This window comes from Globicephala melas, chromosome 10 (genome assembly GCF_963455315.2).
Source record: "Globicephala melas chromosome 10, mGloMel1.2, whole genome shotgun sequence".
NCBI classification, from domain to species: domain Eukaryota; kingdom Metazoa; phylum Chordata; class Mammalia; order Artiodactyla; family Delphinidae; genus Globicephala; species Globicephala melas.
Window position 1 is genome coordinate 71,320,491 of NC_083323.1, and position 23,609 is coordinate 71,344,099.

The 23,609-nt window shown below is 34.8% G+C and overlaps 2 protein-coding genes across 6 annotated transcripts in view; both read right to left on the reverse strand.

Moving 5' to 3' along the window:
• The window catches only part of LRRK2 (leucine rich repeat kinase 2), a 157,176-nt gene that overhangs the window by 50,298 nt on the left and 83,269 nt on the right, over nt 1-23,609 (reverse strand). For all 4 annotated transcript variants that reach the window (XM_030835385.2, XM_030835384.2, XM_060306159.1 and 1 more), the window contains exons 25-33: nt 23,270-23,418; nt 19,111-19,204; nt 16,629-16,815; nt 15,347-15,528; nt 12,590-12,819; nt 12,058-12,185; nt 10,494-10,712; nt 6,952-7,153; nt 5,854-5,942 (exon numbers count right to left, since the gene is read on the reverse strand). In XM_030835385.2, the coding sequence (XP_030691245.2) occupies nt 5,854-5,942; nt 6,952-7,153; nt 10,494-10,712; nt 12,058-12,185; nt 12,590-12,819; nt 15,347-15,528; nt 16,629-16,815; nt 19,111-19,204; nt 23,270-23,418 (1,480 nt within the window). The remainder of the gene's footprint in view (nt 1-5,853; nt 5,943-6,951; nt 7,154-10,493; nt 10,713-12,057; nt 12,186-12,589; nt 12,820-15,346; nt 15,529-16,628; nt 16,816-19,110; nt 19,205-23,269; nt 23,419-23,609) is intronic.
• Nucleotides 1,541-2,028, reverse strand: LOC115841441 (high mobility group nucleosome-binding domain-containing protein 3-like). Of its 2 annotated transcripts, none has more exons than XM_060306162.1 (2): nt 1,873-2,028; nt 1,541-1,830 (listed from the first exon to the last, which is right to left on the reverse strand). In XM_060306162.1, the coding sequence occupies exons 1-2, from the start codon at nt 2,017-2,019 to the stop codon at nt 1,744-1,746; spliced, it is 234 nt and encodes a 77-aa protein (XP_060162145.1). In that variant the 5' UTR covers nt 2,020-2,028; the 3' UTR covers nt 1,541-1,743. The 2 variants fall into 2 exon arrangements, with proteins under 2 accessions (XP_060162145.1, XP_060162144.1); XM_060306161.1 differs by having other exon boundaries at nt 1,541-1,757; nt 1,873-2,019.

Genomic DNA, 23,609 nt, shown 5'->3' on the forward strand with positions numbered 1-23,609 from the left:
TGTGGAGACCATACTTTGAGTTTCGATCATCATCATAACAATTAAAAATATAAGTTCAGAAGAACTCAGGTTCAAATCCAGGCTCTACTGCCAATTGTGTGACCTTGGGAAAGATATTTAATTTCTTTACCCACAGTTTCCTTCTCTGTAACATAAGATAATAAAAGTGACTGTCTCTTAGATTGCCATGAGAACAAAATAAGATACACATAAAACATGCAAAATACATACAACAATTTTTAGCAAATAGCAAGCCCTCAAATGTTAGCCATTATCTACATATTCCTATTCATTTTACTTGGCCAAATTAATTTTCAAAAGAGATTTGTGCTTAATTTTCTTTAGTAGATCTATAATGTTTAAGGGATACTTAAATAGGAACAAACATTATTTACATTATCATGTAGCTGGGTAAAATACTGGACTGTAAAATCCGTAGGCCCGAGGACTTGTCTCACTCAACATTATGTTTCTATTTTGTACGTATACCGTCATTGAATCAATGAATACATGACTGATTGAATATAATGATATCTAATGCAATGTATAATGGGTCATTAAATAATAAAAACTATAATTTGGGACTTCCTCCATATTGTATAGTTTATAGCCCAAACTGCTCTTACACTTTAGGTAGTGAAGAAAACTGCTGTTTTAGTGTTTTTAAAGTTGCTAAGACCTGTCTGACAAACTCACTCTCTAGCCCCAGCCATACTTTATATTTTCTTTGTAGCATTCTGTACCACCTAACATGTTAAGGATCCATGTTTTGGTTATTTCCTCCCATTTGAACGTCAACTCCATGAATGCAGGAAACTTGTTTTGTCTACTGCTATCGCCCCAGCACCAGAACAATATCTGGAACATCATTAGGTGCTGAATAAATACTGCTGAATTCGTGAACTGGGGGAAAATAAAGTTTGGAGCATTTTATCCTAGGGTTAGGTTCATAGGCACTGGAGTCAAACCACTTGGTTTGAAATCATAACTCTAATTCTCCCTGAATATGGAGTCAAACCACTTGGTTTGAAATCGTAACTCTAATTCTCCCTGAATATGTAACTTTGGATAAATTATTTAACCTCTCTGTCCATCAATTTCTTCATCTTCAAGAATGGGCACTAATAAAGTACCATTTAAAAGAGTTGTTCTGAGAATTAAATGAGATAATCTTTGAAAAGCATATAAGTAACCTCTCATATGTCAGCCATTTTTGCATACTTATTCTAATTTATTTTACTTAGCCAAACTGATTTTATTTTATTTTATTTACTTTTTTTTTTGCAGACAGGAAAACCTTTTATTTTAAACCACAAATAGTCAGCAGGTGGCCACAACTATCCATGTTTCATTAAAATCACATAAAACCTAGGTAGAAAAGCACCACTGATTATTACTCTAGAAAAACTGCATGAAAAAATTCAAATACACAGTAAAAACACCACAGTATGCACAGGACTAAATTTTTAAAGCAAGTGCATGGAATGGTGAATCAATTTTACAGACAGCTTCCTATACTAAATTGGTATTTATCTTACTCAAGGATGATGGGAATTTCAAAAAATCATGACTATGAGAAGGTAAAATGTCCTTCCTTATATATTTTTGTATGCCAACTAGTAGAGTCCTAAAAAATTAGCATTTACAAAATACTCGGTAAAAATAGCTTTTAAAAGTTGTCCAAAGAGGTACATAAAATCAACCCCAATTTTCATGACAAATCATTCTCTTTCGTTTACAGATTCAGTTTTCTGTGCCTTCCTTTCCAGCTTCTTGCTTTTCCTCCTTCTTCCCTTTAGCACCTTTTTTAACCTTTGTTGCCAGTTCTTTCTCAGTAGGGCTCATGTGAGGATCTATGCACAGGATAAGGGCCTTAGCAGATGTTTTTCTTGGTTTAGGTTCAGGTTCTGGGGCAGCAGCTTTCGCTGACAACCTGGCAGACCATCTGGTGGGCTCCTGTTTAGTTACTTTGGATCCATCCTTGCCCTCTGGATTCTCTGGAGACTTTCTCTTCGGCATAATGACTACGTTGGTGCAGCTAAAAAGTAAAGCAACGGGCTGGAACTGCTGGCACCGCCGCTGGATGCTGCCCCTGCCGCAGCTGTTCACGCGCAGGGCTCGGCGTAGCACGGCCTCCGACAAACTGATTTTAAAATATAAGTTTGTGCTTGATTTTTTTAGTAGATCTATGCTGCACTACCACTATCTGTAGCAGATAGTTTCCAAAGATGGACACATTAATTTTTTCTCTCTCTACATGTGGGCTGCTTAATCCTTCAAGATATAGAATCCATCCATTTCCCTGAACAAGACTTGTGGTTGCTCTGCTCACTAGAATGTGGTAGACCTGACATTTTACCAGTTCTGGGCCTGGCCTTTAAGAGGTCTAGGCATATATGAGAGACCACATGGAGGAGCACCAACACACCAAAAATGTGAGTGTAGCCTTCTTGGACTCTCCAGCCCAACTCAATGAGGAAGCCAAGCGAACGACCCCTGTCAATGCCATGTGGAGCAGAACCACTTGGCTGAACCCAGTCAACCCACAGAACAGTGAGAAACAATAAGCTGTTGATGTTTTACTCCAAGTTTACTTGTGTACGCTAGGTTTTGGGGTATTTTGTTATATAGCAATAAAAAACTGAAACCTTATCTTAATTTTATCACCTTTGAAAGACCTCTTATTATTCCTTCAGCCTGGTAACTTCTAAGGCTAACTTATGCCCTTGTGCAAGGAAAGAAAACTTTCCAAATTTCTCACACAACTTTTTATCAAGATTAAATTGCCATGCAAGTTTTATAATACTCTACCAGTAAGTCCCTTTCATATCTCTTTTATCATATAGTTAAATGAGTTTTGCAAATTTCTCTGTGTGTTGATGGAAACTTTAATAAGTTTAGTGACCTAGCTCTGGGCACAAAGAGGGTGGCTGGGCTCATTAGAGCTTCTACACCATGAAATTATTTCTTCCCTTGTCTTGATGACTCACTTGGAGGTGAATAACCCTATTTATTTTTGCTGGTTTGGTGTCAGGCAGATCATTCTGTCTTCACGTGATTACTTATGGCTTTCATTCTCTTTAAACCTTAATAAAAATGACATATTTCAGTATATCGCATAAATAAAAATGATGGCATTTATCTTTCACATTAAGAAATTTTACTGACCCTTTAGATCTATCTTTCAAAATAACTTGAGCTGTTCAAATTCTTGACTTAATTTTCAATTAAATTAACATGTTTATAGTATAACTAATAGTATAACTATGCTAATGAGAACTTTCATGGAGTTTCAACTTAATTACTCCATAGTATCTTCAGGGATTTTATTGCATCATGATGGAAATTTGCTTCTGTTAAAAGATAGTGATTCTGGGCCTCCCTGGTGGCACAGTGGTTGAGAGTCCGCCTGCCGATGCAGGGGACACGGGTTCGTGCCCCGGTCCAGGAGGGTCCCACATGCCGCAGAGCGGCTGGGCCCGTGAGCCATGGCCGCTGGGCCTGCGCGTCCGGAGCCTGTGCTCCGCAACGGGAGAGGCCGCAATGGTGAGAGGCCCGCGTACCGTAAAAAAAAAAAAAAAAGATAGTGATTTGATGGAAACCACTTTGTTATTCTATTGAATAAGATGTACCCACTCTAATATTATCCACATGTGTGCAACTTTAAATAGTCCCAATTTACATGGAAACACATCACTTTTTGGTGCAACTTTAGCCTTTTCTTGACTATACAGAGTTCAGTTATTTTCTGATACAGGTGCCACCTAACAACAAATCTTCAGGGTATAATTAAAACTCCCTTTTCTACACAGAGTGCATATAACTACACATATTGTTTTATTTAGCTCCATACCTGGCACACTTTCCAAAACTACATGAATACATCTTTACAGTTTTGAAGATTTTTTTCATTTCCTGAGATCATAAGTCTTTAATTACCAAATAGGTCAAATATAAACTTTTGCTAAAACTTACTATTCACTTATACTGAACTAGGGAGGCAATGTAGAAGATAATATTGTTATTATCCTTATTTTACAAGTGAAGAAACAAAAGCTTAAAACATTAAGAAATGTCAAAGTGAGTAAGGATTTAGGAGAGATCTGAACGCAGGTCATGCTGACTCTAGAGCTTGTGCTCTTGACCACTATACCTTCCTGGCTCCATTCTCATTAGGTAGATGAGTAAAATCACACTTTCCATGGCATATGTGCAGAAGGATGAAAATCTACTTTAAAAATATCTGCCAGACGGGCTTCCCTGGTGGTGCAGTGGTTGAGAGTCCACCTGCCGATGCAGGGGATGTGGGTTCGTGCCCCAGTCCGGGAGGATCCCACATGCCGCGGAGCGGCTGGGCCCGTGAGCCATAGCCGCTGAGCCTGCGCGTCCGGAGCCTGTGCTCCGCAATGGGAGAGGCCACAACAGTGAGAGGCCCGCGTACCGCAAAAAATAATAATAACAATAAAAACTGCCAGAATAGTAATAACTGTCCCATTACAATTAATTGCCAATTGCAACGTTTCAATACATTCTCAAGTTCTGTGGTATAGGATTTAGCCACAAATGAATTCTCTCTTTAAAATATCTTTCTTATTCTTCCTTAGATGAAATTTAGGAACTACTATTCAAGATTACCTGAGGGAATTTAATTAACATTATAGTTGATTAGAAGTGAGCTTTCTGGGGCTTCCCTGGTGGCGCAGTGGTTGAGAGTCCGCCTACCGAAGCAGGGGATGCGGGTTCGTGCCCCGGTCCGGGAAGATCCCACATGCCGCAGAGCGGCTGGGCCCGTGAGCCATGGCCGCTGAGCCTGCGTGTCCAGAGCCTGTGCTCCACAACGGGAGAGGCCACAACAGTGGGAGGCCCGCGTACCTCCAAAAAAAAAAAAAAAAAAAGAAGAAGAGAGATTTCTAACATAAAAAAATACAATCATTTTAGTGACTCAAAAAATTATACTCATAAACAAAATAGCCACCAGTGAGTGCACATGCTGGAGACGCCCTCTCCAGGCTCACTTCAATTCATGATTCATCCAGATGCAGTTGTTCTCACCCAGGGTGATTTTGTGCATCCTAAAATATTTGGCAATGTCTGGGCACATTTTTGCTTGTCATACTGGGAAGGTACTACTGGCATCTAGAGGGTAGAGGCCAAAGATGCTGCTATCATCCTACAATGTACAACAAATAATTATCTGGCCCAAAATGTCAATAGTGCTGACACTGAGGAATCCTGAGCTAGTGTGTTCTGTTTGAATGGTTTTCTGTGGCAAATCTATAGAGGTGGATTATGATAGCTAATTAATATAAACTCATTGGTAACTGTTATTGGGAGAATAAATAATTTTCCATATGAAATATAAATAGAGAAAAGACAGCCATAACCACCACTATTCAAAATTTTTAAAATTGTAAGCATTTAGACCTTACATTCCACTGAAGAGTCAAAATTTTCCTCCATGTTGTCTAGACTGAGATTTCAGAGGCTCATCAACCCAATTTTCGTATATGTACTTATCCCAAAGATTTTCACAAAGCTTTCATTCAATTGAGTATATCAATAACCAAACCAAAGCTATCATCAGGATCTAGAAAAGTACTACGGAACAGAGCAGTACAAACACCTGTCTGTGACTTGAAAACAAAGACATTAAAGTAAATTCTAAGATGCCTTCTCTTCTTTCATGAAGTTCTTCTTTATGCAGTCTTCTACACAAATTGTTCTACAGTTTTCTATATTCACAGTAGTTTCTACCTTAACTGAACACAAACTCTATAAAACTCAATGCTCTAGGTGTCACTTGTAGTTTTCTTCAATCATTAATCCCATGCCACAAAAATATAATATACCAACCTGGGCCATGACTTTACAAAGCCACTTGGGTTCCACAAAATATAAGTCACTTAACTGCAAGGCTGGGTCTTGAAAATGAAGGAGAACCCCTGGAGTAAAAATCAAGAGTGAAACATGGAATTTAGAATATGCAAATATCAAGGGGCTTTAGAGAGAATCTAGTCCAACCTCCTCATTTTACAGATAAGTAAACTTCAGTGGCAGAGCTGAGACCCGAACCCAGGCAACCCAGCTCCCAAGCCCTGAAATCCAAATGTTATTTTAGAAAGTTGTCTTTTGAACTATATAAAATGATCATATTTAAGCATATTTAAGACAAAGCCATACATTGAAGAGCATGTATTTAGAAATAAATAGAAATTCATAAATATTTTTGGCTTTCTAATTACATACTACAAAGACACATCTTATTTTCGAATACAGGTAAGAAACACAAAATATCAAAGGAAGCTACTGATTTAAGAACAATGAGGAAATGAATGGATCAGATTCAATCCACATGAAGATTATTTTTCATACAGCAGAATCTGGGGATCAAAAGCAACTTCCCAACCACTTATCCGAGCACTACAAATCAACTCACACATTTCTAGCAAGGTTATATTGATCAAGTACACAATTAGCACCAAAGTCTGTTCAAGAGTTTTCATCTGTGAGGTCATGCTGACAACATGTTATGCAACAGAGCAAGATCTGCCACTCAGTAGCTGCATCATCTCAGGCAACCATTGATCCTCCAAGTGCCAAGTTAAACCATCCCAATAATAATTCTTCTTTTCAGTGTACAAATAGCCTCCACATAGGGTCTCACAGGTCCTGAATAGTACAGTCAAGTTCTACAACTCATGTTTTAACTCCTGCTCAGAGACCTGTTCCACTACTGCCCTTAGATAATTTCTAAATTTTTCTCTTATGACATAAAACATGAATCAACATCAATGCTCATGATGATCTTTCAAAAAGAAAAACAAATCAGTTACCTATTAAAGAATTTTGTCAATATTTTGTTAAATTTTAAATGTAAGTTCTATACAAGGTTCAGGTGCATTTTCACAAATTACTACAGCAGAGCTTTCAAAGAATATGCAATAAACAAACCTGATTCATTTAGGAAGTGAACTGCATGAGGAAGCTCATTTTCATCTAACTGCAGCTGATGTTCTTTCACAAGCTGTAATAATCGTTTCTGGTCAATTACAGGAAATTCAACTGGCACATTTTTACGCTCTGATAAAATGATTTTCTCAAGTTCTACATAGCAGTCTGGAATCAGCTGCCCAACAACAGGCTGATCTCGGATCTATGAAATTACAAATGACAAGCTGTAAAAATCCATTTTATTCATCGATTTGTCATGTAGGTGGTAAATTCTATGCTAATCATTCAGAACTGTATTTTTTAATAAAATAAAAATGTAATGTAAAACCAATTAAATTGTGAAGAATAAATAAGATGATCTTAAAATAAGAAAAAATATGAACACAGAAGCCAATTTGGAAAGAACTATCAAATAATATTACATGGAAATATTTATCTAGCTATTCAGAAAATCCATGGCAAAATCCAAGATAAATCATTGACTGTAAATAAAGGACTTTCTGTTTTCTAAGACATTAAACTTACATGCAATAGATATGCTAGCATAAGAAGTCAGCAAGTATTGTAAGAGCGTTTGAACCTTATTTATTAGATGAAAATGTGATCCACAACCCAAGGTAAAACTAAATTTTGTTCTTGTTATTTGCAAAATGTTGTATTAGTGGAATGTACATATCAACAGTGAAATCTGGAGACAGACATAAAATTTCCTCACCCAAGCTATGCTTTTTCGTGGAAACTTGAACTTGGAAAAATAAGAAATCATCTAAACCCCAATGATTCTTATATGAGAGGATGATCTGGGGTCTGTTACACTTAGAATCTAACAACTGTCTACTAATCAAGAGATACATAAAATAAAATTTTAAAAGAATGACCTTAAAGTGATAGTTTCTATAATTATCTTTTCCAAACTTTTTTCTTAAAAATCTAATTTTAAATAGAAATGCAACCCTAACAATAGTAACTAAAATACCTTTGAGAACCACCAGGTGGCACACTCTCCCCATTTCTCAACCCATGAATATATTCTTGTATATTCTTTTTACCTGACAATAACTAACATAATTTCTACTTGAATTCTTCAACTTATTACAAATAGAAATTGGGTTTTATTACACACATGCACACACACACTTTAACTTGCTCTTTCTACTTTTAACTAGAATCTTAAGGAACTTGATTTACAGCAACTGTAACCATTACTTTCATATTTACCTCCAAACATTCAAGATTGTTTCAATGTACGCTTTGAACCAGAAAATTAAATATAATTTCACTAACCTGCACTTTTCATATTCTCTCTCTTCATCATTTATAAATTAAGATAAAAAAGAAATTCAGACTGAAATTTATGTTTTAACCCAAGAAGGGAAACCTACATATAAAAGTAAACAAGAGTTCTCACAGAAAGCAATCAAGGAACAAAAGGATGAACTTTACAGGGCTGGATTACAGGGCCAGCAAAGGATCCCACTCTGCTAAGGGGCTGGACAAGATTGAGAGGGATATGGTTGGCACTGAATTCTGTTTTGTCCTCCTTGTTTTAAGCTTTATTATCAGGTCACCAACAGCCAAAAACAAAAAAACTTTTATTCTGAAGTCTGCACAGACACATGTTAATAAGGGTGAGACAGGGAAAGATTAGAAAAGAGCCAAGATAAAAGGAAAAGATGAAAAACAAATGAAAGGGCAAACAAAAAAAGATTTCTAGTAGATTAAAAGCTGTTGTTTGAATACAGGTTGAAGCACCTCAGGGAGGAAAGAATATTCAAGTTCTGGCAGGTTTATTGTTTTGGGGTCATCTGAGTCACTATTCTGCAAAGCAATCAAACAGATTTTCAAACCAATATGCCAGAATGACGTATCCATTAGCAATAGATACCTTTCTTCAAATAATACTGCCATTTCTCAAAGCATTTGTTTTACTTCCTTATCTGGTATTGCCTTCAGAGTTCATGTACAAGTGCAGAAAGAAAATTGGTCTCATTGATTGATAGTGATAAATTGTTATTAGCCTAAAGCAATACCAGTCCAGCTTGATGAACCACCTTATCCAGACTTTGCTTCAACTAAATTCAGGCTTTCTCAAAACAAACTCATCCTCCAAGAAGTCTTTTTTAAAATATGATAAATGCTCTGATACCAGTGATAAAAAGAGAAGATATTAAAATATTATAAATAACAACAAAGTTCTGTAAGCACAGGTATAGTCTCAAAAGAAAACTCCCTGGGTAAAGAGAATATTTAATTGAATATATTAATTTTGCATATTTGTTTCTTAAAAGTCATATTACTCTTTAGTCGTATGTTCCACAAAAAAAGTAAGAAAATCTACAAATAAATGATATTTCATTCTTCTTATATAAAATGTCACTGATCCACCATTTGTAAAAGCTTTTAGTGACTGGGATAAATGTGCTGAAAGATACAAATGTGCAAATCCTCTCCCTGGGCACCACAAAGACCAGTTTATAAATGGCTCATTACGTTTTGGATAGGAACATAATCTGTGGAAACGGAAAAGAACTAAGCTAACTAGCCAACACACTATAACCAAGGTGACCATATAATTTATCATCCAAACTGGAATGCTTCTGAGAATACAGTGGGACACAATTAATAATTATGCTGGGACTGTCCAGGCAAAACAGGACCCTTGTTATAAGCCATGGCCTTGATCATTAGTGCTAATGAGCTAAACGAACAGAGACTAACAGTGAAATCCACCATTGTGTTGTTATATTGAACTATTCAGGGTGTTTTTCAGTACAGTTCATACCATGCTGTCTGTAGAACCCAGGTAAAATTTCTTTCTCTTGCAAGTATTAATAACAAGTGTTCTCACTGTTAACCAATTTATTTGTGTTTTATGAACTCTATGAATTACATTTGTCTTACCAGAAGAAAACTTTGAAATCAAAAACATAATTCCCAAAATGAAAAAACCCAGTTTGTATGAACTAAAAATTGCTTAGACATTGATGAAAACCAAATTAGTGACCCTGACTATCAGATGAAAGAAACTTCTCCCAATATTGAGAAAAAAATATTTGGAAGGGAGATCACAGTGACAAGAGACATGAAGGAACAACAAAGAAAATCAAGGAGAGCATAAAATAAGAACTCGAAAAGAAAGGAGCAGATGGAAAATATAAGAAAGATAACCCCAAGACCCCAACATTCGTCTTTATCCTTTGGATTGAATCACCACTACAGGAAGTTGGGAGAGAAAGGGCATCAGAAACATGTCCCCAGATTCTCTCAGGAATATTCTCTCAGCCTCTCAGATATCCTCTTAGTTTCTCTCAGTATCCTCAAATTATTTTTATTCCCACTTCTATGAGTTTGAAATAAAGTATAGCATAAATAGTTTTAAAATTGAAAGTACTTTAATAATGTTAACAGCTCTGAAAAACACCCACAATTTTAAGATAGCTGCTCTCTTCTCAAGACTTTTGACATTTCTTAGCAGTTGCACAACATGAGAATTAATAAATCATATTTATCTACTACCTAAAGTCGGCAATGAACCATGTTACCTTGAAATTGAGGCTCTCATTTATGATGGTTTTCCGAAGTTTTGCCAAAGCATCGGATTCCTCAGTGGCATTTACAAAGTGGTAATCCCGTATTGCAGGAAACCCTCGTTTGTTCAAGAGCTCCTTGGTGATTTTACTGATACAGGCTTTGCGCTGCTTCTCATCAGAAACATCCAAATGTGTCCCAACAAGAATCACAGGGGACGAAGAAGCACGAGCCTATGGGGAAAGATACAAAATACTTTTGTGTGTTTTTTTTTAAATCAAGACTGCTTACATTTCCACTGACATTCACTTTCTATGAAATTCACTTGAGTGGAAATGAGAAATCAAGACTTCTAAGAAGAAAATAACAACTTCCTTTCCTTCCTTAAACCTAAGAAAAAACTTACCCTTACGAAATTTTAAAAGTCAATTTTATGCCCCTTCTTATCCAATTATTATCACTTTTCTTTCAGGTGGCCTATGTAACAGTAATAGTATATTTTTCTTTTGCTTTTTCCGTGCCTTAAAATGGGTTATTCTCTAAGTGTGCTTTGGTCTTCTAAATAAAATAGTATTTAATAACCCCCAAATTATTTCAGAGTGATACAATTTGTTTTATATTTTCTCTTCCTTACCTGTAAATTCAATCTCCTTAATTCATATTAAAGTCATTCAGTGTGGAGTCTACAATGAAAAAAGTCACTAAAGCAAATATTACTGCGACTATAGTATTTTCTCACTTTGGCTAGCTATAATAAAATCAAAAAAAGGAAGTTTAAAAAATTACCAAAATGACAAAACAAGCTTGATGGAGCCGAAATTTCCTGACAAATCTTTTCAAGGGCTTGCCTCACAGAAGAGCCCACTGGAGCATCATTCAAAGACCATTCACTCTTACTTTGGTCTCAATTCTAAAAAGTCATATATATTTAAAACCATATATACATAAATTAATAGCTGACAATATGACAGCAAGGGACAAATTGGAAAAATTGCAAAATTCCAAATATACTATTAATCTGGGACCATTTAAAACTGTAAGATCTGAAGGACTTCACACTAAATTGCCTCTGAAGACAGAGTTGGTGATGCACAGATTGCTTTTTTTCACTATGGTTTATTTTAAATTAGGGAAGTTCATATTACCCTTAAGAAATAATATCAGGGAATTCCCTGGTCACCTAATGGTTAGGATTCAGGCTTTCACTGATGTGGCCCAGGTTCAATCCCTGGTCGGGGAACTGAGATCCTGCCAGCTACGTGGCACAGTCAAAAAAAAAAAAAACAGAAATAATATCAAATAATATCAAAATAATATCAAAAATAGTTTAATTTATAAACTCTCAATTTTTATAGCTTAAAAGGGTTTCCAGTTTCTATAACTCTCACTAATATAGAAAACACTATTTTCATGTCACAACTTAATTACTTTCCCAACTCAAAATTTTAGTGCTTCTTTCTTTTAAAAAATTATTTGAAGAGACTATTTGAAGCACCTGTTTGCCCCAAATAAATTACCTTACATACCAAAAAAAACCCAAGAATTATTTTCTATTTTCAAATGATTAGAACAGATCACCTTTATATTGAAGAGCCAAGGCTTCATGGCATCAACTTCAGCTTGCCCTTTGCTGAGGTCATAGACAGCAAGATACAGGGCTCGTTGGGTCATAAAGTGGGGGTGAGTGCTGTAGAATTCCTCACAACCTAAATAAAGATTAAGAATTTTTTAGTCTTCCAGAAAATAGGCAAGAATTCTTCATCTTCTTCAAAAATAAAATTAAGTGATACTATCCACTATTTATCACACAAGGAAAGAGAAAAACTATAAAAAGATGATGGTTACATGGCTACACTGGCTTTTTACTAGGGACTGACAACTTTTCACATGTGTCAGCTACTTAGCTTCAGCTGGCATGTACTGGTTCCTAACATTTCCTTCCATGGCTTCTCCATTCTGGTGGCAAGGGTAGAATTAGGAGAAATAATTGGCTTTGGAATAATTCCATAGGATCCACCAGGTCTCTTTGCAGTATTGGAAGAGAAAATTCAGTTTTTAAGTCCCTGTTTTAAAAAGATGTGTGAATAAAAAATTCTAGCAAAATAAATACCTGCGAAATCCCACACATTTAGAATGAGGTCTTTCTTCCCTTTGCCTCTTATTTGGATGGGCCAGTCTTTCACGTCTATGCCAACTGTGGCACCTTGCATCCCAAGATCTGATTTCTTGATTTTCATTAATTGCTGCAACAAGGTGGTCTTACCACTCCCGGTATTTCCCACAATCATAAGTTTCATTCGGTTATAGGGCACAGCTTTTTTTAACCGCTGTTGAAGAAACCTGGTATTTGAAAAACAAAAATAAAATAAACTGCTTAGCAGTGTACTTATGATATAGGTGAATTCTTATGCACTGAATTCTTTCAAATATCAAACTGTTCTAAAATACAGTATGCAAAAGAGTGCATAGCTCATGTAACTAATAATGCATGTGTCTTTCAAGGCACTATTAATGCATATATTTTGTTAGTATGTTGGTGTAGTTGATAATGATCGGCAGCACTATCAAATATAATGATATTCTATCACCAGAAATAATCAAAATTTCAAAATATGTTTGTAATACTCATTAGAATTTTATACACACACATAATTTCTTTAAATAACACAAATAAAACCCTAAAAATTATAAAGTATAATTTTTTTTTTTTTTTTCAGTATGCAGGCCTCACTGTTGTGGCCTCTCCTGTTGCGGAGCACAGGCTCCAGACACGCAGGCTCAGCGGCCATGGCTCACGGGCCCAGCCGCTCCGCGGCACGTGGGACCCTTCCGGACCGGGGCACGAACCCGTGTCCCCTGCATCGGCAGGCGGACTCTCAACCACTGCGCCACCAGGGAAGCCCAAAGTATAAAATTTTACAAAGCACATAGGATAAACAATCAAGGTAGAGTATATAAGCATACTGCTATACTAAACTTTGATAGTGAGGTCGTATTTGGTACATTATACATGTGTATGCGTACATATATTCACGTATGGTATACATAATGTATATATTCATATATATCATACATGCATATACATAATGTAAATGGAAAGGGAGAACATATTGGTTAAATTATAAATTGATACATATAAATGATTATACTATCAGCAGATAATATGTTGCTGTTCCTAAGTCTTAATGCGAAAATAATTGAAACTAACTAGAAGTGCTGCAGGTGGCTAGCAATACCACCTTTAAATTAATAGTACATTTAAATGTTCTCAAAAATAAAATGGATATAGAAAGATATATTTTAACTATGTTAAAATGTTGCCACAGTTTAAAATTAGAAAAATAAACTAAATCATAAGTGAATCTTAGGGAATATTGACTGATTAGTTCTCATAACTAATAGGAATCTGTCCAACATTCCTGATGATCTGAGCAAAAAGCATCATTATTTTCTTGAATTATTTGATGCTCTAGAAAACAAGATCTGGCAGATCAGATCTTGTACCTGCTGTTATTGAAATCAGTCATTTTCTCACATACAGCTTATGTTCTGTTTTCATCACCAATAAACAAGAAAATCAATGGTCCAAATGTCTATTTATTAAGAATTCATTTTTTGTCATTCTTTAAAAAAGCAAATGAGGACTACAATTTCTAAATTACTCCAGGTCTATGTTCTCTCTAAAAATGTTAAATATGTTTAAAAATATTTAGTTATATAGTAGCTTGATAATATAGCATAACACATCGAAAACCAGTTCTACTAAATGTTTAGTAAGAATTGAATAAATTTTTATATGAACATCTTTTCCAGTTTCAGGAAGGAAAATCATGGGAAATAATTGTGTAGGGTGCGGGCTAGTCACGTTTATTTAGCATAGTTGGTGAAAAGATCTTTTTTGTTTTTTCAAATTAAATCACACTCAGGAGAACGAAAAAAACCAAATTTTTGTTCATAAAAAGAGACAAAAAGCTAAATATAAGTTAAGAAACTTTAAAGAAGAGATTTAGGTAACTGTAGTTCACTCGTAATGCAACAATTATTAATTGTATGCCAGACTCCGTGTTTGGTGCCAAGAATGAAATAGTAAGTAAATGTAGCCATGGTCCTTGACTTAGTGGACATTATAGGCAAGTCAAGGATACATTAAGAGGTGATAACTGAGCTGAAACCTGTAAGATAAATATGGATAGCAGTAGTTTTGTGGAAATAAAAATAAATGATTTTACAGGTAGGTAACAATAAGAGTAATGTGCTCAAACAGTAACAATAAGACTAATGTGCTCAGAGTAATTAATGTGCTCAAACAGTAACAAAGAGTAGAATAAAGTTCATTATTAAAGATATTTGAAGTTCATAAAATATAAAACCAGAAACAGTGATACGTGGAAGTTTTGGTGGTTTCAAAGATGATCAAGTTGAGTAGGTTATCAGCTTCCTAAGCAAAATTGATGTAATTTTATATCATTTAAGTAACTATAATGCTTTAAGATATAATAGACATACAATAACTATTTGCTATATGAAATGCAGCTTGAGAAGTTATAATACTATGCTTTATTTCTTTAGATTGTATAACTGGTAACAAGAGACCAAATAGTAATAATTTCCTTTTAGAGTCCCTTTCTACTGAAAAGCATGATAAGGAGAAGCCATTCTGTCAACCTTAACTTGGCTAGGAGGAAATGAAAAACTCTGCAGTGGCACCAAACAACCCCGTTTATTAAATAAAGGGCAAATGACAAATAAACGTTGGATGGTACTATATATTTTTTTCTTAAATTGTAACTATATATCCATCAAAGTCACAAAGAAAGGATATCTGAAACAAATTTAATAAAAACAAATGAAAATAAAATTATCTAACCTTATGATGTCTTTGGCTTTACATCCTATGTGTTTAAAATCAAAATTAAGATGCAGTTCATCCAAAGGAAGATCCCATATTTTGCTTAATTTCCCCATTTCATTGGGAAAGGATCTCAGCTCCAAGTTGTAACTAACATCAAGAGATGTCAGATTTTCAAGACAGCCAATCTCAGGAGGAATCTTAATGAAATAAAAAAGGGCAAATCCTGTTGGTGGGAAGAAAGAAATGTGTGCTGCCAAAACACAAGATGCTAATATGAAACAAGAGAGGCTCAGAGATCCCATCAGCACCTTGCACAGCCTCTCAACGGAGTTCTAAAACTTTCCAAAGGTTTGTCATAGTTTTCATTATAAATGTTTGAAAACATACATATAAAGGACTTACTCCAATCTATGTCATTTATTTATAATCTTTAAAAACCCATTCTGCCTCCTTAACATATTTCATCACTTCACAACACTGAAAGTAAAGAAGTTCTTTTTATGTATCCAAAACCAATCATCTGTGGCTTCAGTCTATTCCCTCACACTGTGTTTTTCAGTAAAACTAAACATCTAATCATCACAGACGTATGTACAACTTACTGTTCTTAAAATACAACTAAATGTTTATACCTTAAGTGGCATAAATATTGGAATTTCTTTCTGCTCCAAATTTTTAAGCAATATTCATTACTTCTATAATAGCAAACATTAATTTGCTGCAAAAAAAGTCAGGTATTCCAAAATATTCAGAGTTATTCTGAACCTCATGGTTTCAGACACTTTACTGTTTTTTTTTGGCTTTTATAGGCAACAGACTTGAACCTAGCAAAAAAAAAAAAAAATTTTCTGGGACGAATGGATAATAAATTTCAGATTTATAACAGAGACCTGTCCATTTGGGTGAATGCAGAAATTTAAGAATGTGGAAAAGAATGTCAGCTGAAAAACACAGGCTATATATGGCCCGGAGGCAACTTGAGAAATACAGCATGTCTGAGAGTCTGTTAACAGATTAGCGATTTTGTGATAAATTGTCACACTTAAAGCATTACACACATTCATAATTAAATATATATATATAAATATTCAAAATAAAATAGAGCACAAAAAGTGATTTTTTAAGGAAATTAAGCATTGTTAATATACCCATTTACCTCAGGGTAGGATTAGATCTTATTCAAAAAGTAAGCAATATCAAATAACAGATTTTGAAATGATCATTTGTGATAATGCAAATTATAAAAGCATATTTTCAAACTGGAAATAATTCTAAACAAATAAAGATGACCTCTTACCTCTTTCAGTTTATTATGAGAAAGATGTAGTTTCTCTACTCTAGACCATGCACATGCTTTTTCACTCAAGTCCAAGATACTGATCTGATTATGACTAAACAAGAGTTCCCTTAAGTTCAAAGATCTCCAGTGCACAGGACCTGGTAGATATTGAATATCATTGTTGCTCATATCTAAGGACCGCAGGCTGAAACAATACAATGTCCAGATAAAAATCAAATGAGTGTTTCCAAAAAACATGAAATAACATCACAAGTAATTTTCACCAGAGTGAGAATAAGGTATAACTTTAAAACTAACATTATTTATATATGAGTACATACGTGTTTTTTTGTGTACATAAAGGTATATACAGGCTAGAAAAAAAAGGCATGTCTCAACAGGAACATTTTAAAAAGGACCAATAAAAACAAAATTGAGGCCTAATTTCCCTACTTCAGAAACATAAAAATGTCAACCATAAGGAAAGACCAAGTGTTTTACAAACACTTATGATGCATGAGAAATCATAATTAACAAAGGCAAAACCAGTCATTAAGATTCCTGCCTTCTATACAAGATTTACAAATATGTAGCCTCCATTTCTCTGTTCAATTTCACTCATACCTGGAGGGATTCTTCAGAGGTTGGGTCCTTAAGTTTACTATCATTTTTAGCAGCCAGCCTCAGTGTGAAAAATATCATAACATTGAGCATGATGTCTTGTATACAGCAGGCCCTCAATGTAAATTTGTTGCTTTCAGGCAGGAATAGCTACCCAAAATTTGCAGGAAATAGCAGAAAAACACATGTCACATGTAAATGTACATGTGTAGGAAGAATAAAGATAGTCAACAATTGTGGTATATTTGACTATGTAAAAGGTTGCCTGGACTTTTACTACTGTATACTGATCCCTTTCATCCAGCATATTTGAAGTATTATGAATTAATTCTAAGCTCAAATAGCTGTACTGCCTGCTAGACCAAGATTCAGATCTGCAGAGCAACATTATTGCTCTAATTTTTAAATGATCTAGATTTTGCCCTAGTTACCTTATAAAAATGTTGAAAACAAGAAAATTAATTTGACTATATTAAAGATAAGACATGTATGTCTAACAAACAATGCAACTGAGACAAAGTTGAGAATCGTCAGGTTGTTCAAAGGCAGTGTCTCTTAGCTTTTAGACTAAGCTTGGAGACTGAAGCTGGCCAACCACACGCTCATTTGTGAAATAAAAGAATAAATTTAAAAAATACATATAAAACACTAAAATGTATGCCTGAAGATGGTGTCTAAAGGTATAGTGTAATTAGGGACTGCATAATATTTTTAGTTCTCTGGGAAGAAAGCTTTCTTATGACATGCATCTTCTAATAAGCTTTTTTTTTTTTTTTTTGCGGTACGCAGGCCTCTCACTGTTGTGGCCTCTCCCGTTGCGGAGCACAGGCTCCGGACACGCAGGCTCCGCGGCATGTGGGATCTTCCCGGACCGGGGCACGCACCCTGAATCAGCAGGTGGACTCTCAACCACTGCGCCACCAGGGAAGCCCTCTAATAAGCTTTTATAAATAGGTGGCTTCCAAACACATTTTCAAGAATAAATTATGTTTAAAATATAGGACCACCCACCTGTATTCTATAGATGCCTGTATGTCAGAATTAAGAGTCTGAAATCAAACCACCAGTGTTTAAGAACTGTGACTTCGGGCAAGTTACTTTCTCTCTCATGAAACAGAGTTCTCATTATAAAGTGGAGATGATAACAGTAAGTATTTCATAGGATTATTAGGAAGATTAAAAAGATGATCCACTGTTAAGCAGTAAACTACAGTGTCTGACACATTCTAAACCTAGACTTAAATTAACTATTATTCATCTGTCTCACACCTTCCATGGCTAAATTATAACTAAGTATTATTTGCCTGTATATGTATATATTTGCACATGTACCTTGATGGATTTTATTTATAATAAATAACACTACTAGAATAGTTATTTAAGATTACAACACATTTGAAATCTAATTAATGCCTGGATTTTAATAGGAAGCTTTTATTTTTAATGAAATTAACCAAAAATATCCCCAAATACTTGGAACGACATAAATTATCCTATTCTTCACCAAAAATGTCACTCGAACATAACAAGTATAATTTCAAAGTTAATAGTGTTTTAGCAACATAATCCCCAAAGCAAGTGAAATTTTAAAAGTTAAAGTGATAGCCAGTACAATCTCATTTGATTATAATAATGCAACAATTAATTACTCTTAAATTGTTTCTACACAACAGCACATTAAATTAATATAAAAGTTGAAAAGTCCAAATAACAATTCACATCTTTTGTCTAATATTAAAAGTCAAACATTCATAGATTTAAAAACATTAAGTTTAGTAGGTTTAGAAATCAATTACATTTATATGTCTAAGTTAAAACCATATTTCTGAAGGTTCTGTTCCACCTCGTGTGGTTTTTAAAGTTAAAATAGTAAACTTACTGTGGAAGATTTAAAATTGCTTCTGGAACACATGTAAATCTGTTTTGAGATAATTTTAGGCTTGTCATGGAAGAAGGCAAAAAAGGCATAGCAGCTAAGAGAAAATGAAAGTGAGATAATGGACATTTTAATAACTTTAACTAGATTTCCATTAGATTCTACAATAAGAGCAGCTACCAATGATCTGTCACATAATTTAATTTCCATTCTCACACTGACAATAAAATAATTCTACTTTTAAAATAAATTAATACTACCAAAAAACAATACACCATAATTATAAGACTCTTTTAACCTGAAAGCCACAAAAGTGTCTAAGTATAAATTCATCTGTCCAACATCTGTACAAAGTAGAAATCATTAGAATATTCATTTCAAATTATGTGTGATATTATGGGACATACATTATAGATTAATTCAAATTACTCTGAAGTAAGTCTAACAAAACATTTTGGAATATTTTACTAATCCACAATATAATATAAAAATAAAAATTTTCTATAACACCATCTTGTAAAGAGTATTCTATGGAATAATTATGGATGTTACTTAATAAAAGTATTCTTTGATCATATGATCTTAAGAGATTAGGGACCTCTCCACAGAGATTTCTACCTTGAATTTGGTGTTATTTCGATACATGCTTTTGTACTTTTATGATGTATGCATCCACAGGTAATACATATTACTGTTTTGCATTACATAAATATTATCATATCGTACATGTCTATATTCAATTTGCTTTTTCATGTAACAATTTTTTTAGATTTATTCTTCATGTTGATAAATACATCTTATTCATTTATTTTAACTGCTACATAGCATTTCCATTGTATGAATATAGCCAATTTATTCACTCTCCTGTTGATAGACATTTACATTCTTTCCAATGTTTGGCTACTATGAAAAATGCCATAATAAATATTCCTATGCTTATGCTTACTTGCTGAATACTCAGTGCCTATGACAATGTTTAGCAAATTGTCAAAAAAAAACAAAAAGCAAAAGGGTCTTCTGTGAACAGTGAGAGGATGCCTCTATTGTATATAACCACTAGTAGAATTCCTGAACAGTAGGGCATCTACAATTTCATTAGAAATGCCAAATTTCCCTTTAAGACAGATATGCCAATTTTGTCAGTTATTCCTAAGGTATTTTATATCTTTTGAGACTAAAAATATATACTTTACAAAAAAAAAAGGGATTAGGGAAACATTATGCAAAATAAAATTAAATATTTCAGAGCTGTCAATATTCTGGTATATTTTATGAATTTCCAAAAGGGAAATACAGTACGAGGTACCTCCAAGGAATAAAATTCTATGGAACATAATTTTGGAAACTGAGCAAATCATACAGACTGTTTTCTCATCTGTAAAATAGTGAAGCTAAATCAGATGAACTCTGAGATTCTTCAGAGATCTGAAAATCTGTGGTTCTATGAAAGTGGCTTGAGAAATTATTTCTTAGCATTTTCAAGGTTAAAAATATGGGTTATGTTTTATCCAGAAAATCTTCGAGGGTCAAAATGTTCCAGGACATTACTAGAAGCTATTTTCCTGAGAAGCAGAAAGGTACATGCTATACTTCACCTATTTCCAAAAAGTATTTGTAGCAAAATAAATTAGTAGAAATGATTCTCCAATTAGAAATTAAAAGTCTTAAGGTTCAGATTCTATATGGAAGACTGATAAAATCAAAGAACTAAAACTTCATTTCACATGGGAATTTTTTTTTTTTTTTTTTTTTTGTGGTACGCGGGCCTCTCACTGTTGTGGGCTCTCCCGCTGCGGAGCACAGGCTCCGGACGCGCAGGCTCAGCGGCCATGGTTCACGGGCCCAGCGGCTCCGCGGCATGTGGGATCTTCCGGGATTGGGGCACGAACCCGTGTCCCCTGCATCGGCAGGCGGGCTCTCAACCACTGCGCAACCAGGGATGCCCCCACATGGGAATTTTTAATGGTTGTGGTCCCACTCAGGTATGACCTCCATAATGCGTCTTTCCAAATATAAAACCACTTCTAAAATTATTACAAAGTCGTGCAGTGCAAACATTTTTTGAACATAGGTATGTTCAAGCTTTCACAACTAATTAATTAATTCTATGCCCCTGAACATGTCACACAAAAATCTCAGAGCTTCAATTTCCTCAGTCAAGCAGAGATCATACCTGTCCTACCCTATAGGATTTTTGTGAGATTCAGCTGAGATAACATATTGACCATAAGCTAGCCTTAGGGTCCCTCAGATGCTCTTCTTTCCAGACTTAATTAAACGTCACAGACACAGACACACTTCCCTGCCTCCACAGTCTGGATCAGATCCCCTTGAGGTACCCTCATAGCATCTTGAAACTTCTCCTCACAGCACTTAGTACGATATACAATTACATTTATTTATTCCATCATTATTCAATGTCAGTCTTCTGCACTTAACTACACGTTCCTTAAGGACAGAGACTGGGTTGCTTTACTCACTAGTGAGTGAATCACTCTATTCCCCAGTTTCACTCTCATGGTAAGAACATTGTCAATATCCAAAGAGGGTGGAAGGAAGGGAAAAAGAAGGAAAATAATTCTATGCAAATTAATATGGACTTTATTGTTAGTAGTTTCTCAAAGTTCTGGGAAAATAAAATATTTTAAGGTAAGTTGTCAAACTATATTCTGCAATTAAACAATATTAAAAATTATTTTACCAAGTCAGGTATAGGTATGTGGGTGGCAAGGTATGCATGGCCTCCATTAAGGAAGATAAAATAGGGAAAGTTCCCACTTATTTCCATAGAAGTATTCTGTTCCTCAATATTAGAACTTTCAGACAGGCTACAAATGAACATAATTCCCTGTTGTCTCACACGCTACGAGAACATAGAGTATTCCAGGATTTTTAACAAAAGTGATGATCATATTGTGTATTATTATAATATTTTGCACAGAGCAAGAGCTCAATGAATACACATTAACCTAACTAATTTAAAAACTTTTAAATAATTAATTTTATTTCTAAAAAATAATAATAGTGGGCTTCCCTGGTGGCACAGTGGTTGAGAGTCCGCCTGCCGATGTAGGGGACACGGGTTCATTCCCCGGTCCGGGAAGATCCCACATGCCGCGGAGCGGCTGGGCCCGTGAGCCATGGCCGCTGAGCCTGCGCGTCCGGAGCCTGTGCTCCGCAATGGGAGAGGCCACAACAGTGAGAGGCCCGCGTACCGCAAAAAATAATAATAATAGTACTTATACTCCAAAAATCTGCTGAAGAAACTTCAGTAGGAAACTCAGTATTTCTGCTTCAAGCAGTTCAGTCAACTTATAAGCATTTTTAGTATAATCGTGTAAAAGGAACCACAGTTTAATGACTATCTGCAGTCCAAGATATTGACATTTTAGCCTATGACAATAACAACATGTTAAATACTGTAATACAATTTTTAATATTAAAATTTTAAAATATTAAAAACGCCTTTTTTTAGAGCAGCTTTAGGTTTATAGAAAAATTGAGCAGAAAATATAGAGAGCTCCCACATCTATCTATTCCCCTCACCATCACCACCCCAGACACATGCATCTTTTCCCCATTATGAACAACTAGAATAGTTTGGTATACTTGTACGTATAATTGACGAGCCTATATTAATAAATTATTATTAACTAAAGTCCACAGTTTACAACAGAGTTCACTCTTTGTGTACTATATTCTGTGGGTCTTGACAAATGTATAATGACATGTATCCACATTACAGTATCACACAAACTAATTCCACTGCCCTAAAAATCCCCTCTTCTCCACCTAGTCATCACTCCCTCCCTCCAAAATCTTGGAAATCACTGATTATTTTACTAACCCCTTAGTTTTGCCTTTCCCAAAATGTCATATAGTTGAAATTATACAGTGTGTAGCCTTGTCAGATTGGCTTCTTTCACTTAGCAATATGCATTTAAGTTCCCTCCACATTTCACGGCTTGACAGCTCAATTCTTTTTATCACCAACCTGCTAACTTGATATTTAAAACTCCAGCATAATATTTAACTGAAATGCCACCTTTAAATCCCCACCTAAAATGTCCATATATGGCTCATGCAATTACATTTATTTGTTGCATTCGACCCATACAACACTCAAAAGGACGGAAGGAGAAGACTCATATAAAACACTTACCAAGAAAATTCATTCTGGCACTTAAACTCTCCACTTTAGGACAAGTCTCAAGAAAGTCCTCTGATAGAGATGAAATGTGGTTTTTACTAAGGTTTAAAATCTTCAGTTCCTTCAGGCTCAAAGGGGAATATATTCCTGATATTTTATTTCTAGTCGTAAGAGACAAAATGAGGATTAAATTGCATAAATTCACATGCTTTGAAAATAGTCAAAATATCTTCAAAAATAGCATTAAAGCACATTTATTAATTTTAAAATTAGTTTTAAAAATTTAAGTCAATTGAAAGAAGCTGTATTATGAATTTCCTCAGTCTTTTATCACATTACCATGTAAAAGTCA

Bases quoted from the DNA above. Each gene is read 5' to 3' on its own strand.
- LOC115841441 (XM_060306162.1), bottom strand. From the start codon at position 2,019: ATGCCGAAGAGAAAGTCTCCAGAGAATCCAGAGGGCAAGGATGGATCC. The intron at 1,831-1,872 runs GCCCTTATCCTG...AGCCCTACTGAG, and splicing joins CAAGAAAAACATCTGCTAAG to AAAGAACTGGCAACAAAGGT.